The following is a 14,636-nucleotide window of genomic DNA, read 5'->3' on the forward strand; positions in this document are numbered from 1 at the left end:
AGACTCAAGGACCTTCAGTGATGTCCAAATCAGGGGGAGTAATGTGTGTTGTACTCTTTTTCCTGTCCTTGGTTTCCCTTTTTACCACATTGGGTTTTGGGTTTTCCGGGAGAGGTTTTAATGAGGCAACGTTAGCACATTACAAGCCCGATATGGTTATGACATCCAAGGGGGAGTGTTATAAATCCATGATATGGATATGTGGATTGCCATTAACCATCAAGGAGGTTTACATCCGACCCGACTATCCGGTCCGTCTACACCCGTCTCCGGTTCGTCTCATCCGTCCAAGACTAGTCAAGATGAAGACTCATTCAACCGGAGTATTTATGAGCTTTGACCAAGTCTAGATATTTGTAGTCAGATGTATTAAATGTGTAGATTCTCTCCTTTGTGTAAACCCTTATGAACCTCCACTATATATTGATAGTGAGAGCTAATAAGAAAGACACAACTTTCACAACAACACTTCTCTCATATTTCTAACACTCCATACTTTTTCATACGAATTAAAGAGACGTACACGACTTGCGGTTACAACCAAGTTTTTTTTTTTTTGCTAAAAGGTTACAACCAAGTTAGTATGTAGTTTTACTAGTCAAATCAAGGTCGACGTGATGTACACGAAGTACGCATGATTTCGTTTACTGATGAATCCTGCATACAATTTCTAGAGTTAAAAAGAAAAGAAAAATCTAGAATTTATTTTTAAAAATAAGAAATAATATAAACAAAAGATTTATCTGTTTTATAAATATTCACACGTAATGATTTTACTTGTATCATCTTTTAAAAATTCAAGCTTAACGGTTTTATTTGAACTATATTAAAAATTTAATGTAACATTTTTGACAATGATCTACATAATTATTAATAAAGTGATTTTTTTGAAATTGAAATTTTCTGGTGTAGTAATATTAATGGATAAAAGATTACGGATCCTATATGAATCATGGAAGCAACACATTTGGATATATATGTAACATAATATAATCTTATTCTTAAATTAATACAAAAACTACAAAACGATCCTGCTTCAAATCCTCCTCTTTTATAGAGACTTTCCTTCTCATCTTCAATCTCTGAACCACCAAATCAGTTCTTTGATTCTGAAGAAACACATTTTCCTGATTCACTGTAAACCCTAATAATTATATTCTTAAAAACCAAAACTTCTTTTTATAAGAAAAGTTTGAACAAATGGGGAAGGAGAAGAAGACAGAGTCGCACTCCAATGGGAGTTACAACTACAAGATGTTCAAATGCTTCAACCGTAAGTTCAAGATCAACGAAGTCCAACCCACCAACGACGTCCGTGACGCTTTCTGCAAATTCTCCGTCGGCGGTGGAGGCGACGGAGACCGATCATCCGGCGTTATGGGGGCAGAGCAGCTCTGTTCTTTCCTCGACGACCACCATGTCCATTCAGTAACCACCGTCGCCGAGGCTCAGCGGTTAATCGACGAGGTTATAAGACGTAGACACCACGTCACGCGTTTCACGCGCCATGGACTTGACCTAGACGACTTCTTCAACTTCCTCTTTTACGACGATCTCAATCCTCCCATCAAGTCTCACGTAAAATCTTTAAACCCTATAATATTTTCTTCAAGAATCGAAACTTTGTTATTACAATGAATGTGAAACGTTGTGTCAGAAACAGGTGCATCAAGACATGACAGCTCCGTTGTCTCATTACTTTATATACACGGGGCACAACTCGTATCTTACTGGGAATCAACTTAGCAGCGATTGTAGCGAAGTCCCTGTGATCAAAGCTTTGCAAAGAGGAGTTCGAGTCATTAAGCTTGATCTTTGGCCTAACTCTACTGGAACAGATATCAATGTTCTTCATGGAAGGTCAACATTTGTCTTCTTTCTTATCTTAATACAAAACGTTTTCAGATCGTCATTGGCACGACCGGATGAAACATTCCCCTTTGACCCTCAAAATTTAAATATTTATTATGCATACATTGTATGGCTACCAAATTATCAAAATTTTAAATGTTTATAGCTCCTTAAATCTTATATCCGATCATACGGCTTCTTGTTTTCTTCAGAACGCTTACAACGCCTGTACCGCTGATCAAATGCTTGAAATCGATAAGAGATTACGCGTTTTCTAGCTCGCCTTATCCGGTTATCATCACTTTAGAGGATCATCTTACAGCTGATCTTCAAGCTAAAGTGGCTGAGGTAACGTAATACTCCATCCGTTCCACAAATATAGATTTTCTAGTGTTTTCACACATATTAAAAAAACACATTAAATCACTATAATAAATGTATAGTTTTCTGTAATTTTCAAGTTTCAATAAATTTTAACCAATATTAATTCAATAAAATCAATTAATTTTATTGAAGTTTACAATTTTTGTGTAGAAAACACAAAATTTTTATCTTTGTGAAACAATTTTTTTTTTGAAACATCTATCTTGGTGAAACGGATATATCTTGTGAGTTAATCAGTTTGTTTAGATGTTTTGTGAACTTTTTTTGTTCTTTGTTCTTTAGATGGCTACAAAGATATTTGGACAAATGTTGTATTACCCTGACTCAGATAGCTTAGAAGAGTTTCCTTCTCCTGCTTCGCTGCTTCATCGGATAATCATCTCAACTAAACCGCCTAAAGAGTATCTTGAATCAAGAAACCCGCTTGTTAAACAGAAAGATAGTAGCAATGTATCTCCATCTTCAGAGGAGGAAACACCTGGAACAGAGGAGATTCAGACACTAGAAAGTATGTTATCTTGCGATGATTATGAAACCAAGGTAAGAAAAAAGGAGATTAATAATTGTCTTACATTGTTTGTTGTTTTGTAATTTAGTTTTGAGTTTTGAACTAGAGTGATAGTGATCAGCAGGAGGAGGAAGAAGAAGCGAGTGAAGAACAGAAACCAGTATACAAACGATTGATCACTATCCATGCTGGGAAACCAAAGGGATCGGTGAAAGAAGAGATGAAAGTTGCGGTTGATAAAGTGAGACGTTTGAGTTTAAGCGAGCAAGAACTTGACAGGACATGTTCATCCAACAGTCAAGATGTTGTAAGGTTTACACAGAAGAATTTGCTTAGGATATACCCGAAAGGAACAAGAATTAACTCATCAAACTACAAACCGCTTATTGGTTGGACTCATGGAGCACAAATGATTGCATTCAATATGCAGGTAACAAACTAAAGGGATCGTACGCTACCTTTTTGGCTTTTGTTTAGGCCTAACCCTATATGTGTAACAATTTATTTGTGATTATAGGGATATGGGAAATCTCTGTGGTTGATGCACGGCATGTTTAGAGCCAATGGAGGCTGCGGATATGTCAAGAAACCTAACTTCTTGATGAAGAAAGGGTTTCATGAGGAAGTCTTTGACCCTAGGAAGAAACTTCCTGTGAAAGAAACGTTAAAGGCAAGTCAACAACAATTTAACAATACTATAAAGGATGTTACAAACATTTTGAATGCCATGCCATTTTGATGTGGTTTATTAATAGGTGAAAGTGTATATGGGAGATGGATGGCGTCTAGACTTCAGTCACACTCATTTCGACGCATATTCTCCTCCTGATTTCTACACTAAGGTATTAATATCACTTTCACCAAATAGTGTCTTTCTAACATTCTTTCAAAACGTTACAAGATTGTGGATTTGTGATCTTTTTGTAGATGTTCATAGTGGGTGTACCAGCAGATAATGCAAAGAGGAAGACAAAAATAATTGAAGACAATTGGTATCCAATTTGGGATGAAGAGTTCAGCTTCCCATTAACAGTGCCAGAGCTTGCTTTGCTTAGGATTGAAGTCAGAGAGTATGATATGTCTGAGAAGGATGATTTTGGGGGACAAACATGCTTGCCTGTTTCAGAGCTAAGACCAGGGATTAGATCTGTTCCTTTGTATGATAAGAAGGGCGAGAAAATGAAGTCAGTACGGCTTCTTATGCGTTTCATCTTTGAATGATTTGGCTTAATAGGAGTGGTAGTGTTTGAGAGAGTTTGGACCATTTTGAGAAAACCTTTTGAGGTATTGTATAATAGGAGTGGGTGGATCTTTGCTCTGATATCTCCAATAGTGTTTAGATCTATCATATTAAAAAAAATTAACTAAAGAATTTATAATTTTTTCCAATATATAAAACCATGTGTTTTTCTGTACCATGTTCAGTAAAAAACTTAAAATTTTTTTTAACAGATAAATATAAATTATATTTAAAAATAAAATTTTATTAATATTGTAAATTTCCTTTTCTTATCAATATTTTAATATAAATTTGATTTAATTAAACATAAAAATAATTTTATTTATTTTAAATTATATTTAAGAATATGAATGTATATATTTTAAATTATAATCTTAGAAATATTTTTCTATCTATTTATTTTAATTAAATATATTAAATAAATTTGTACAAAATTGCATAATTATCAAAAATTAAAATTAAACAATATTTATAAAATTTGTACATATATAAGAAACTAATGATTTTATGATTAAATTTTTATAAATGTTTTTTTAAAAAATTGTATACATTTTTAAAAAATTAGAATAAAATTGTATAATTTAAAAATATATATAATTAAATGATATTTCGAAATTTCTAATACCATATTTGAATATATTTATTTTAATGATTATTTATGTATTATTACCATATTCTAAAAAAAATTCAAAAATATAAATCGACATTAAATGTAATATATGAGTTATTACCATATTTTAAAAAGTTTACCAAAAATATAAATTAACATTTAATGTAATTGTCCATGTAATATTAAGCTATAAGCCATGTCATCAATTTTAGTAACCATGTCATATTATTTTTGTGAAAATGATTATGGAGAGGACATGTGACAAAATCACTTCTTAAATAATGTATAGAGAATCTAATTGTAAGATGATCCAAACAAATTTTCTCGAAAACTAGAACAAAAGAATGTTAAGGAAGTCCAGAAATCAGAATTTAGAAAATTACGTGAGAGCTAATTCATTATTAGTATAATAAAACATCTATAAATTAATAATGTTGGGATTTTAAAATTTTATTAACTTATAGAGATATTAATTTACAAAAGTTTCTTTATTTTAGTGTAAAGATATTAATTGTTATTTTTTTGAAAATTTGACAATTGTATTAATTTTATTATATTATTTGGTGTACATAATATATATTGCATAGTAGAACTTAAATGTGGTTTTAGATATAATATTACTAAATTTCATCAAAAATGTATTAAGTGTTACGAAAATATAAAGATAATTCCATTGTGAATATAAAACAAAAAATATAATAATAGATTCTTACTTATATAAAATATTAAAATATGTATAGATATAAATTATTAATTTATAATTTTACTGAGACCATATATTTATATATAATTTTCTTTTAAAAAAATATTATCTTATTATTTTATCGACTTATGTCAAATTTTGAATTGGCTCAAGTTGAAACTGACAAAATTTATTAATTTATAAAAATTATTAATTTATTGAGGTTCTACTAAATAATTATCAGTTGATGAGCACCCTATTGGGCTATGGGTTATATGATATTTCACAAGAAGACTCATCAGCATTCCACCTCAAAGCCAACTGGTTACTTATGTTATAATTCACTCCTCCTTATATACTACGTCAGTTTCTTTAAAGTTTCCGATGTGGGGAGCGTTATAGTTAATTAATTACAAAAGGTAAACTTTATCTTAGAAAAAGGAAATCAGTTTAATTTGGATATTGATTATTACCTTTTTTCGTTTTGGAATAGGTAACGTTTCTTCTAGTTCAAAACACACTTGATATTTGGAAGAGCTTCATGATGATATATCACTTTGCATCTGGATTCGGATCGTGCAATTCCAACACGAGTACAGTATTAGGAGGCGCTTCTTGTGGTAAGCGATTGAGAGTTAGAAGAGGAAAAGGGTCTACATGCTGGTGTTGAAGCTGATGTGAGAAGAATTTTTGATGTTAAAGCATAATTATAAGATGATCATGATCCACATATGGAATTTTCAAAGCTGTTATTGAATTAGTTCATAATTGAGATGTATAGAATTTTACAACAGGGTGGTGGTATTCATCATATACTGTATTTCTCTTCTCCTTTGTTAAACTATATGTTTTTTCTCATTTTTTTTTGAAAGAATTCTCAAAATAAATATCCAATCCAATTTTTTTTTTTGGACAAACCTTACTTCAAATTAAACTCAAACAGAGTTAACAAAGATCAACAAAGCTCCCTTAGCTAAGGCATCAGCATCGACATTGCTGAGCCGAGGGACGTAATGAAAAGACACAACAGAAAATAAAGAACATAAATGATAGATATCATACAGCACTCCTTGAGCTTCGATTCTTCTATCTTGTGATGAGATTACTGTAATGAGAGACTGTGAATCTGCCATACAGCAAGCGTTCTTAGTCCCAAATTGACTGTTGACCCCATTGATTTTCACATTTTTATCAGGGTTTAGAAGGAAATGTGTCTTGTCTATTATCGTAGTCTCGTGTAGCTTGGGTTCTACGGTACGAGACTACGAGTATTGTGTAGTGAGACAGGGAGATAGAAATAGATAGCACTGATATTTTGGAAGTTGAAAACTGAAATAAAAGAAAGCTAAAAGTATGCAAGTCCAGAAATCAAATTTTAGAAATTATACGACGTTTATATTTCAATCAATCTCAGAATTCATGTGCGATTTTTCTCTTTGGACTTTTGAGCTAATCCATTATTCATAAGGTAAAAACATCAGTTGGCTTTGGCTCATGAATCTTTAGTGTTAGAGACGATAGCTCTTTCGAGCCGCATCACCGTGTGTTAGTGTATGTATCTGTCAGTTGAACGTACCCTAGTGGGTCAAGGCCTCAAGGGTTATATGATAACATAGGAAGACTCATGAGCTAACCACCTCAAAGCCAACTGGTTATTTTTTCAATAACTTGCTCTTTCTTATATACCACGCTAGTTACTTAATGTCTCCGATGTGGGATTCATTCATTGTTATTTGTTACTTTTAGATTAACTAGGTCTGTTTCCGCGCTACGCGCGGATTATGTAGTTATATATTATGTAGTTATATATATATTTTTTAGATAAATATAAATATATGTTATTGATGGTTTAATCATTTTGTAGTAAAAAACTACAAACTTTGTACATGAAGTAGGATAAAATTTTGTTGATGATTTCATTTGGCTGTAATTGGAAAAATTATTGTTGGTCATTTTGAATAGGATTAAGTAAGAAATAAATTATATTATTGATAGATGGTTAACAGTTCTACTTGGTGTAGCATAAAAATAAGAATTATTATAGAATTTTTGTTGAGCAAAGAATAACATCAAATACATGACGTCAAAATATAAACAATGTATTGGCTGTTGAAAGAAATTAACCGAAGACATTGGCTTTGTTAAATCAAGTGGTGGACTTGCATGTGGTGCAGCAGACTTTGGTTCCATTGTTTTTCTTTCTGGTTTTATCTTTATAAATTTTTATGAAGCTCTTAATATTCTCCGTCTTTTGTTAAAGTAAATCGGGTTCTTTAAGTAGAAGTGGGTACCAATTTCCCTAAATTTATAACGAAAGTAATAGAATATTGTTAAGTTACAAAAAAAAAGTAATAGGATATTGTTTAAGGTTAAAATTTATATGCTTTATTTTTGAATGTTTGGTTTAATGCTTGTGGCGAAGTCAAATTTATGTTTGCAAGATTGTATGTTTTGCAAAAACAAAATAGTTTACATAATATTTTCCGGTAAATTATTTAGTTATTAAAATTACTCTAAACCTATCTAAGTTACAATGGATTTATAATTTTTTAAAAAAATATATAATTATAATATACTAACTTATTATATTGTAAGTAAATACCTCTACTAAAATATTTATCTTGTAATTGAAAATAAATAATTATTTGATCTCTATCTAATTATATAAGTAATTGTTTTAAATATACTTATTTATCTTGCATTTATTTAGATGGTTATTTTTTAATAAAAATACATTAATTAAAAATATCCTTAAAATTTAATTTCATATAATTTTATGAAAATATAGTTTCATATCTTAGATAAAGCACTTAACTAAATGCAATGAAAAAAATTAATCTGATTTGGATGAATTATTATCAGAAATATTGTAATTCAGTTTAGAGCGATATATGTAATTCAACACATCTGAAAGTTAATTACCGAACCAATCTAAAATTCAGTTTAGAAGCTGTCTAGAGTGCACACAATTTGCTGAAGAGATCCTTGAGCCCCGTCAAAGAAAATCATAATGTCATCCGCAAAAGCCAAGTGTGTGACAACTGGATCAGACGCTAGCGGATGGTAGCCAATTAAACTAGTGCTGTAGTTTTTGTTAAGCATTTGACCCAAGACTTCCATAGCCAGAACATAGAGATATGGAGATAACGGGTCTCCTTGACGAAGACCCCTTGCTCCCTTGAAGAAGCCACCAAGCTCACCGTTCACAGCAACAGAGAAGCGGGTGGTAGTGATACACTGAGATATAAGATTGATAAAGGAATCCGGGAAGCCAAGTGCTCTCAAGATCAGAAAGATGAAGCTCCAATTAATAGAGTCGAAAGCCTTTTTCAAATCAACCTTCAAGATGGAACGCTTTGTGATATTCTTCCAATTATATCCCTGGACCAACTCCGTTGCCATGAGCACATTTTCAACTAAGAGTCTCCCCGGGATGAAAGCCGACTGAGTGTTGGAAATAACAGAAGGAAGGACTTTCTTCAACCTGTTTGCGAGAAGTTTCGCAATCACCTTGTAAACTGTATTACAACAAGAGATTGGTCTAAACTCAGATATCTTATCAGCATTCTTTTTCTTGGGTATCAATGTTAAGATCGTAGCATTCCATTGTTGAAGGAGGCGGCCTGTGATAAAGAATTCCTGGATTGCATCAGTAACCTCCTGACCCACTGTGCTCCAATGTGCCGTGAAGAATTCTGAGGGATACCCGTCTGGTCCTGGTGCTTTATTCTTTGGTAGATCAAAGAAAGCAGTCTTGATATCCTGACTAGTATAGGCAGCAGAGAGAGAGTCCGAGACTGATGGAGAGCACCTATAGGAGAGAAGCTGTTCAATATCCACAAGAGATGAGGCTGAAGAAACGAGTTCTCCTCCAAGAAGGTCCTGATAGAAAGAGATAGCATGGGCCATAATTTCCTCTTTGCTGTCAATCAAGTTGCCTGCCTCATCCTTCAGATAAAGAATCTGGTTCATGTAGTTTCGAGTCCTCATCTGCCTGTGATAGAATCCAGTGTTGCTATCTCCCTTATCTAACCAGTTAACACGAGAGCGTTGGTAGAAGAAAGACTCCTCAGCTTTAGCCAAAATAATCCATTTATCGTATGCTGATCTTTCATTTATACCAGCCTGAGGAGAGGGAGAGGAGAGGACAATTCGCTGGCAGTGAGTGAGGTCGTCAAACGCTTCAGAAACCCTTTTCTCAATACCTGAATAATTCTCTCTACTGAAGGATCTGATGATGCTTTTGAGAGCCTTTAGCTTCCTTGAAACCCTCAGCATTTTAGTGCCATCAAATGGGAGAGAATTCCAACATTCCTTAACCACCACTTCAAAATCAGGATGATCATTTAGCATTGAGAAAAACTTGAAGGGTTGTTTAGTCTTTGGCTTTTCCACATCAAGAAAGACACGGCACGGACTGTGGTCCGAGATCCCCGGATCCCCAAAGACACCAAGAGAGTTAGGAAATTTATGGAGCCAGTCGTCATTTACCAAGATCCTATCAAGTTTCTTTGAAATAACAGAAGCTCCCTGGTAATTGGACCAAGTGAAGGAGTTCCCATAGTACTTTAGATCAGCCAGATTTGTATCATGAGTACAGTTGATGAAGTCCCTCATACCACGAGAAGAAGAGAAAGCATCAGATGAGAAGAAGAGAAAGCATCAGAGAAAGCATCATTCAATGTTCTTACAATAATTTATATATATGAAAATGAATTCTAAACTTTTTTTTCCCTAAATTGAGATTATTTACAAGCAAAAGTTTCTAAGAGACATGCAAAACTGGTCAAATTTTTTTCACTTTCAGATCAAGCCAAAGCAGAAATCATTTAATAAAAGAAATATAAATAATAACATTGAGGACGATCGAAGGAGCTCGCGGGGGTGAAGGAGGAAGAACGTCGTTGCTGCTTTCCTTTTCTTCTCTTCATTTTGTGTGTTACTCTCTCTGTTCGATAAGATTAAACTGAATAGTAAAAAGTCGAATAATAGTGACTTTGTTATTAGTTCCCGAAAAATATGGGGAAATCCGCAACAAGATACTCGTTTATCTTCTATATTGACTTTTTTTTTTTTTATCAACTTCTATATTGACTTTGTTATTTAACATGTTTAACCTGTGCTTTAGTGGGCTTATGGCCGGATAGAAGCCCACCTGAGTAAAAGGACGACCACGCGCGGGATTGTTTAAGAATTTTGTTGTTTTTTAATCTTTTCTCAGTACCTTTTTTCTCTACCATAAAAAGTCATACTAGCCTTATTTAGGTCCATTTCATTAATTACATTTATTTAATTATTTATATTAATCTATTCAATATATAAAGATATTAATAATAAATCAATTTTAGCTGTAAATTTAAATTTTATTTTTAGTTATAACAAAATGTTGAGAAAAAATCTAACAAAATCTTTTTAAAAATTTAAAATATTTTATTTAAATTAATACCATTGATTAATTTCGTAATTAATAATATATATTATTATAAATTAATTTAAATAAAATTTTATTATGAAACAAGATAAAATAAAAGTGTATGCTATTTTTCAAATTTTATAATTATATTCTATATCTTCTTTATTAAAAGAAATACCATAAAAATCATACTAGGTCTATTTCATCAATTACATCTATTTGACTATTTAAGTTAATCTATTTAATATATAAGATTTCTAAAAAATCTTATAAATTATATAGATATTAATAAATAAATTTTAACTGTAAATTTAAATTTTATTTTTACTTATAACAAAATATGTTAAAAAACCTAAAAAAATCTTAATAAATTATTAAAATATTTTTAAATTAATGCAGCGATTGATTTCATAATTAATAATATAGTATTATTATAATGTATATACTTATAAAATCCCACAATATACTAAAATAAACAACATAAAAATAAAAATTATGCTAAGAAAATATCAATTTTATAGTATAACTAAATAAAATTTTAAAATGTATTGTATTTAGTCTGTAAAAATTAGAAAAAATGAAGGAGATTCTCAATTTTTTTATTTCATACTATGAATTTATTTTACCAAACTCGAAAATATATTAATATATAATAACAATTAATAATAAAGTAAATATATAAAACAAATCATTATACATTAATAATATCGAATAAGAAACATAACCAATAACATTATAGATTTACACAATATATAACATTAAAATATAAATATATTTTAAAGTTTTGGTATCCGTTATATATTTATAAAATGAAAATCTACCCGCACGGATGTGCGGGTGAAAAATCTAGTTTTTGTTTTATTTTATTTTGTTCATAATATAAAAAGTTAATAAGTGTGTTAATTAAGTGAATTTCCAAGGATTTCTCATGCAAATAAAAACTGCAGAAGAGTTTTTTTCAACTAAAGGAGTTGTAATCTATACTATTAAAATAGAAATCATGACTTAATTCATATGTAATTTTTTTATTTGGACCACCCTTAATTTATAAAGTTATTAAAATTAAATTTTATATAAATATATGAATTATTTGAATTATTCTAAAACAAACAAATCAAATAGAGCCTATATTTTCTCTTAAATTGTATATGAATAAAATCTTTTCATATCTTTTATTTACAATATAAATATATACTTCATTTCACTAAAAGAAACCTTTTAAATATTTAATTAATTTCGTAATTATTTAAAATAAATGTACATTTCATTTTTCACTAAAATTTTTAAAATATTTAATTAATTTCGTGTCTATTTAAAAATTAAATGTATAGTTCACTTTAACTAAAATAAATTTTTAAATATCTAATTAATTTTAAATTATAACTAAACCCATGTAAAATTTTGTAGTAAATTTGCAATATTAATTTAATATAATACTTTTCAATTAAATTTTTGATCCCTAACCAATAAAAGTTTTCAATTTATAATTGTTTATCACATGATTTAAAATATGCTATCCTAAAAATTTTAAACAAAGAAATTAAATTATTTCATGTGAACTATAAAATTGTTGTGTTTTAAAATTTATATTAAATAATTAGTAATATGGTAAATAACGATTAATCATGTAAGATGAATAATTATGTGTGTAAATATAAAAATAATCATCCGCACAAAAATAAAAATAATCATCGGCACAGGTGTACGGGTCAACATCTAGTATTTATCTAAAAACTAAACTTTGCCAACAGTTTAAGTTTTTCTTCACTTATCTAACACTTTCTTAATTATTTGATTTTGGATACTTATCTGATACTTTTAAATTTATGTTAAAATTTAAACTAATATCTCTATATATCTAGACGGAAAGTAATTAAATAAAAAAGGAACAAATTCATGCTTGAATGGGAATTTGTTCACGAGTTTAAAAAGGAACAATAACTTTTACCTTTTTGTTCGGAAGAGATGTTTATGTAAACATTAACACAATGGTAAAGAAAAGACAGAAAGAAAGAAGGAAAAAAGGCATAGCAGACTTGTTGCACACCATGGTGACTTCAAAAGAGGAGACCACAAGCGTTGTAATAACACAAGAAGACAGAGAAGCTGCGGAAACATTAATAAAACTAAGCCAAGATACTCGATATCAGCCAGTAGAAGAAGAAGATGCAGCTCCATCGTCGACTCTATTATTACAACAAGTAAGTAAAGCTCCTCTTTAAGTTACAAAAAAAAAAAAAAAAAAAAAAAAAAAAAAAGTAAAGCTCCTCAAAAATCGTGTTCGTGTAAAAAGTGTAAAGCTAAAGAGAAACAGCATTCGAAGAAGGATGATAAAATATCTATGGAGAGTACAAAAGGGAAGACAGAGGTAGACGATACCGAGGAAACCCTAATGATTCTTCAGGAATGGAGCCACACCAAGCCCGACCCGGTGGAGAAAATATTCAGCGGTGATGCTGACGTGGCGGAGCTATTCAGCGAACCGATAAAGAAGCAGCTGACAATGAGCGACGTGGAGAATGGTCAATGCAGGCTCATGTTAGGGAAGCAGCAAGTGCAGAAGAAGATGCATCCTCTTTTAGAACATTCTGAGATTCCGCTAGGGACTGAGGGGCTTGATGTTTCGGTGTACGGATCAAACGGGGAGGTTCAAACGATGAAGTTCAAGATGTGGGGCGAGGACACGCCTGTGTTGACCTCGGGGTGGAAAGACTTCGTGGACAAGTATGACCTCGAGAAGCATCGTGATTTTCTCACTATTTGGATGTTTAGGCATAGAGTCACTCGTGGGATTTGCTTTGCTATTGACAGTACTAGTTTTTCTGTAACGGGGCCTCTGAGTTCGAGGATCTCGAAGTCTGTCTTTCCGAATCCAAATTAATTAGGGTTTTTAGTCGTTTGTGTTTTTTGTTTTTTTTTTTTTTTGTTTTTTTTTTGGTAATTAGAAGAGAGGATAGTACAAAAGAGATTTCAGGCTTGTCAACTAACAATTAGGGTCCTTTACAAGGCTTTGATTGAGGCTGCCTTCAAGGATTATGATTACAGATTTTTGTGTTATGTTTAATTGTGGTTTTTGTTTTGTTCATGAAAAATAAATTATTGTGGAAGTCTCTTTGATTCAAAATTTATTAATATATATGCACCATAAAGTTGGGGTTAGAGTTTAGTATAGAAGATAAATCAAAGGGTACAAAATAAATTCAAGCAGGTTGATTTTTGATAAAAATGTAACAAAAACTATTTGTTTTTCTCTTTCTCTATAGCTTTCCTATTAGTACATCACTAGCTTACTGAATCAGTATTATAGAAAATCTTGAACATAGTGCGAATAGAACTGTTTTTCTATATTGCGGTTTAATGTGATGCAAGTACAAGTACAATTCTCTGTTTTTTCTTTTTTTGGCATAGGATATCTAGGATGTTTTAAAACTTTGTATTAAACAAACAGCCTCATTTTAGTAATGAAACTAGGATAAGACGACTTGCGCAGGATGAGTTTATTTGTATATATTATCGATAGTTTATTTTATATATTTGATCATTTTATTTATATAAATAAAATATTTTTGTTGTTATTATATAATTTCTTTCCGATGGATCGGATCAATTTTTATTAAAAATAATGGAACAAAACTATAATTAATACATCATGGGTTGATCGGATTGGACATTAAACAAATTATCACATAAAAACCTTATTTTTTCCATCGAACACATTTTGAAAAAAGTGAACAGTATTGTTTTCACAGTTGAATTATTTTGACTTTTACCTTCCATATGATTTTGAAAGCTTTCAAATCAACCATCAAATTGATACATGTCATTTTAATTGTTTTAGTCGTATACTTAAGGAAAACTTAAATTTTTGTAATTTAAAGTTGTTTTAAAAAATTCAAAATATAACATATAAGAAAAAATCTAACATATAAGAAAAATATAACATATAAG

General features: G+C 30.7%; 2 protein-coding genes across 2 annotated transcripts; both read left to right on the top strand.

Moving 5' to 3' along the window:
* The first annotated feature begins 1,200 nt into the window (after positions 1-1,200).
* On the top strand, positions 1,201-3,997 carry LOC106340743 (phosphoinositide phospholipase C 6-like). The gene is made up of 8 exons (XM_013779591.1): positions 1,201-1,578; positions 1,664-1,860; positions 2,064-2,199; positions 2,518-2,775; positions 2,850-3,173; positions 3,261-3,413; positions 3,499-3,585; positions 3,671-3,997. Exons 1-8 carry the CDS (start codon positions 1,201-1,203, stop codon positions 3,962-3,964), a joined length of 1,827 nt encoding a protein of 608 aa, XP_013635045.1. The 3' UTR covers positions 3,965-3,997.
* Positions 3,998-12,691: 8,694 nt separating this feature from the next.
* Positions 12,692-13,656, top strand: LOC106341439 (putative B3 domain-containing protein At4g03160). Its single transcript, XM_013780212.1, has 2 exons — positions 12,692-12,889; positions 12,982-13,656. Exons 1-2 carry the CDS (start codon positions 12,737-12,739, stop codon positions 13,567-13,569), a joined length of 741 nt encoding a protein of 246 aa, XP_013635666.1. The 5' UTR covers positions 12,692-12,736; the 3' UTR covers positions 13,570-13,656.
* Positions 13,657-14,636: the final 980 nt, after the last annotated feature.

Source organism: Brassica oleracea, chromosome C4, assembly GCF_000695525.1.
Source record: "Brassica oleracea var. oleracea cultivar TO1000 chromosome C4, BOL, whole genome shotgun sequence".
Classification (NCBI taxonomy): Eukaryota; Viridiplantae; Streptophyta; class Magnoliopsida; order Brassicales; family Brassicaceae; genus Brassica; species Brassica oleracea.

What these genes read in the sequence shown, in the direction of transcription:
- LOC106340743 (XM_013779591.1), top strand. Translation starts at nt 1,201, where the DNA reads ATGGGGAAGGAGAAGAAGACAGAGTCGCACTCCAATGGGAGTTACAAC. An exon ending in TGATTGCATTCAATATGCAG is followed by an intron (nt 3,174 to 3,260) that starts GTAACAAACTAA and finishes TTGTGATTATAG; the next exon opens with GGATATGGGAAATCTCTGTG. An exon ending in CTCCTGATTTCTACACTAAG is followed by an intron (nt 3,586 to 3,670) that starts GTATTAATATCA and finishes ATCTTTTTGTAG; the next exon opens with ATGTTCATAGTGGGTGTACC.
- LOC106341439 (XM_013780212.1), top strand. Translation starts at nt 12,737, where the DNA reads ATGGTGACTTCAAAAGAGGAGACCACAAGCGTTGTAATAACACAAGAA. An exon ending in CGACTCTATTATTACAACAA is followed by an intron (nt 12,890 to 12,981) that starts GTAAGTAAAGCT and finishes TCGTGTAAAAAG; the next exon opens with TGTAAAGCTAAAGAGAAACA.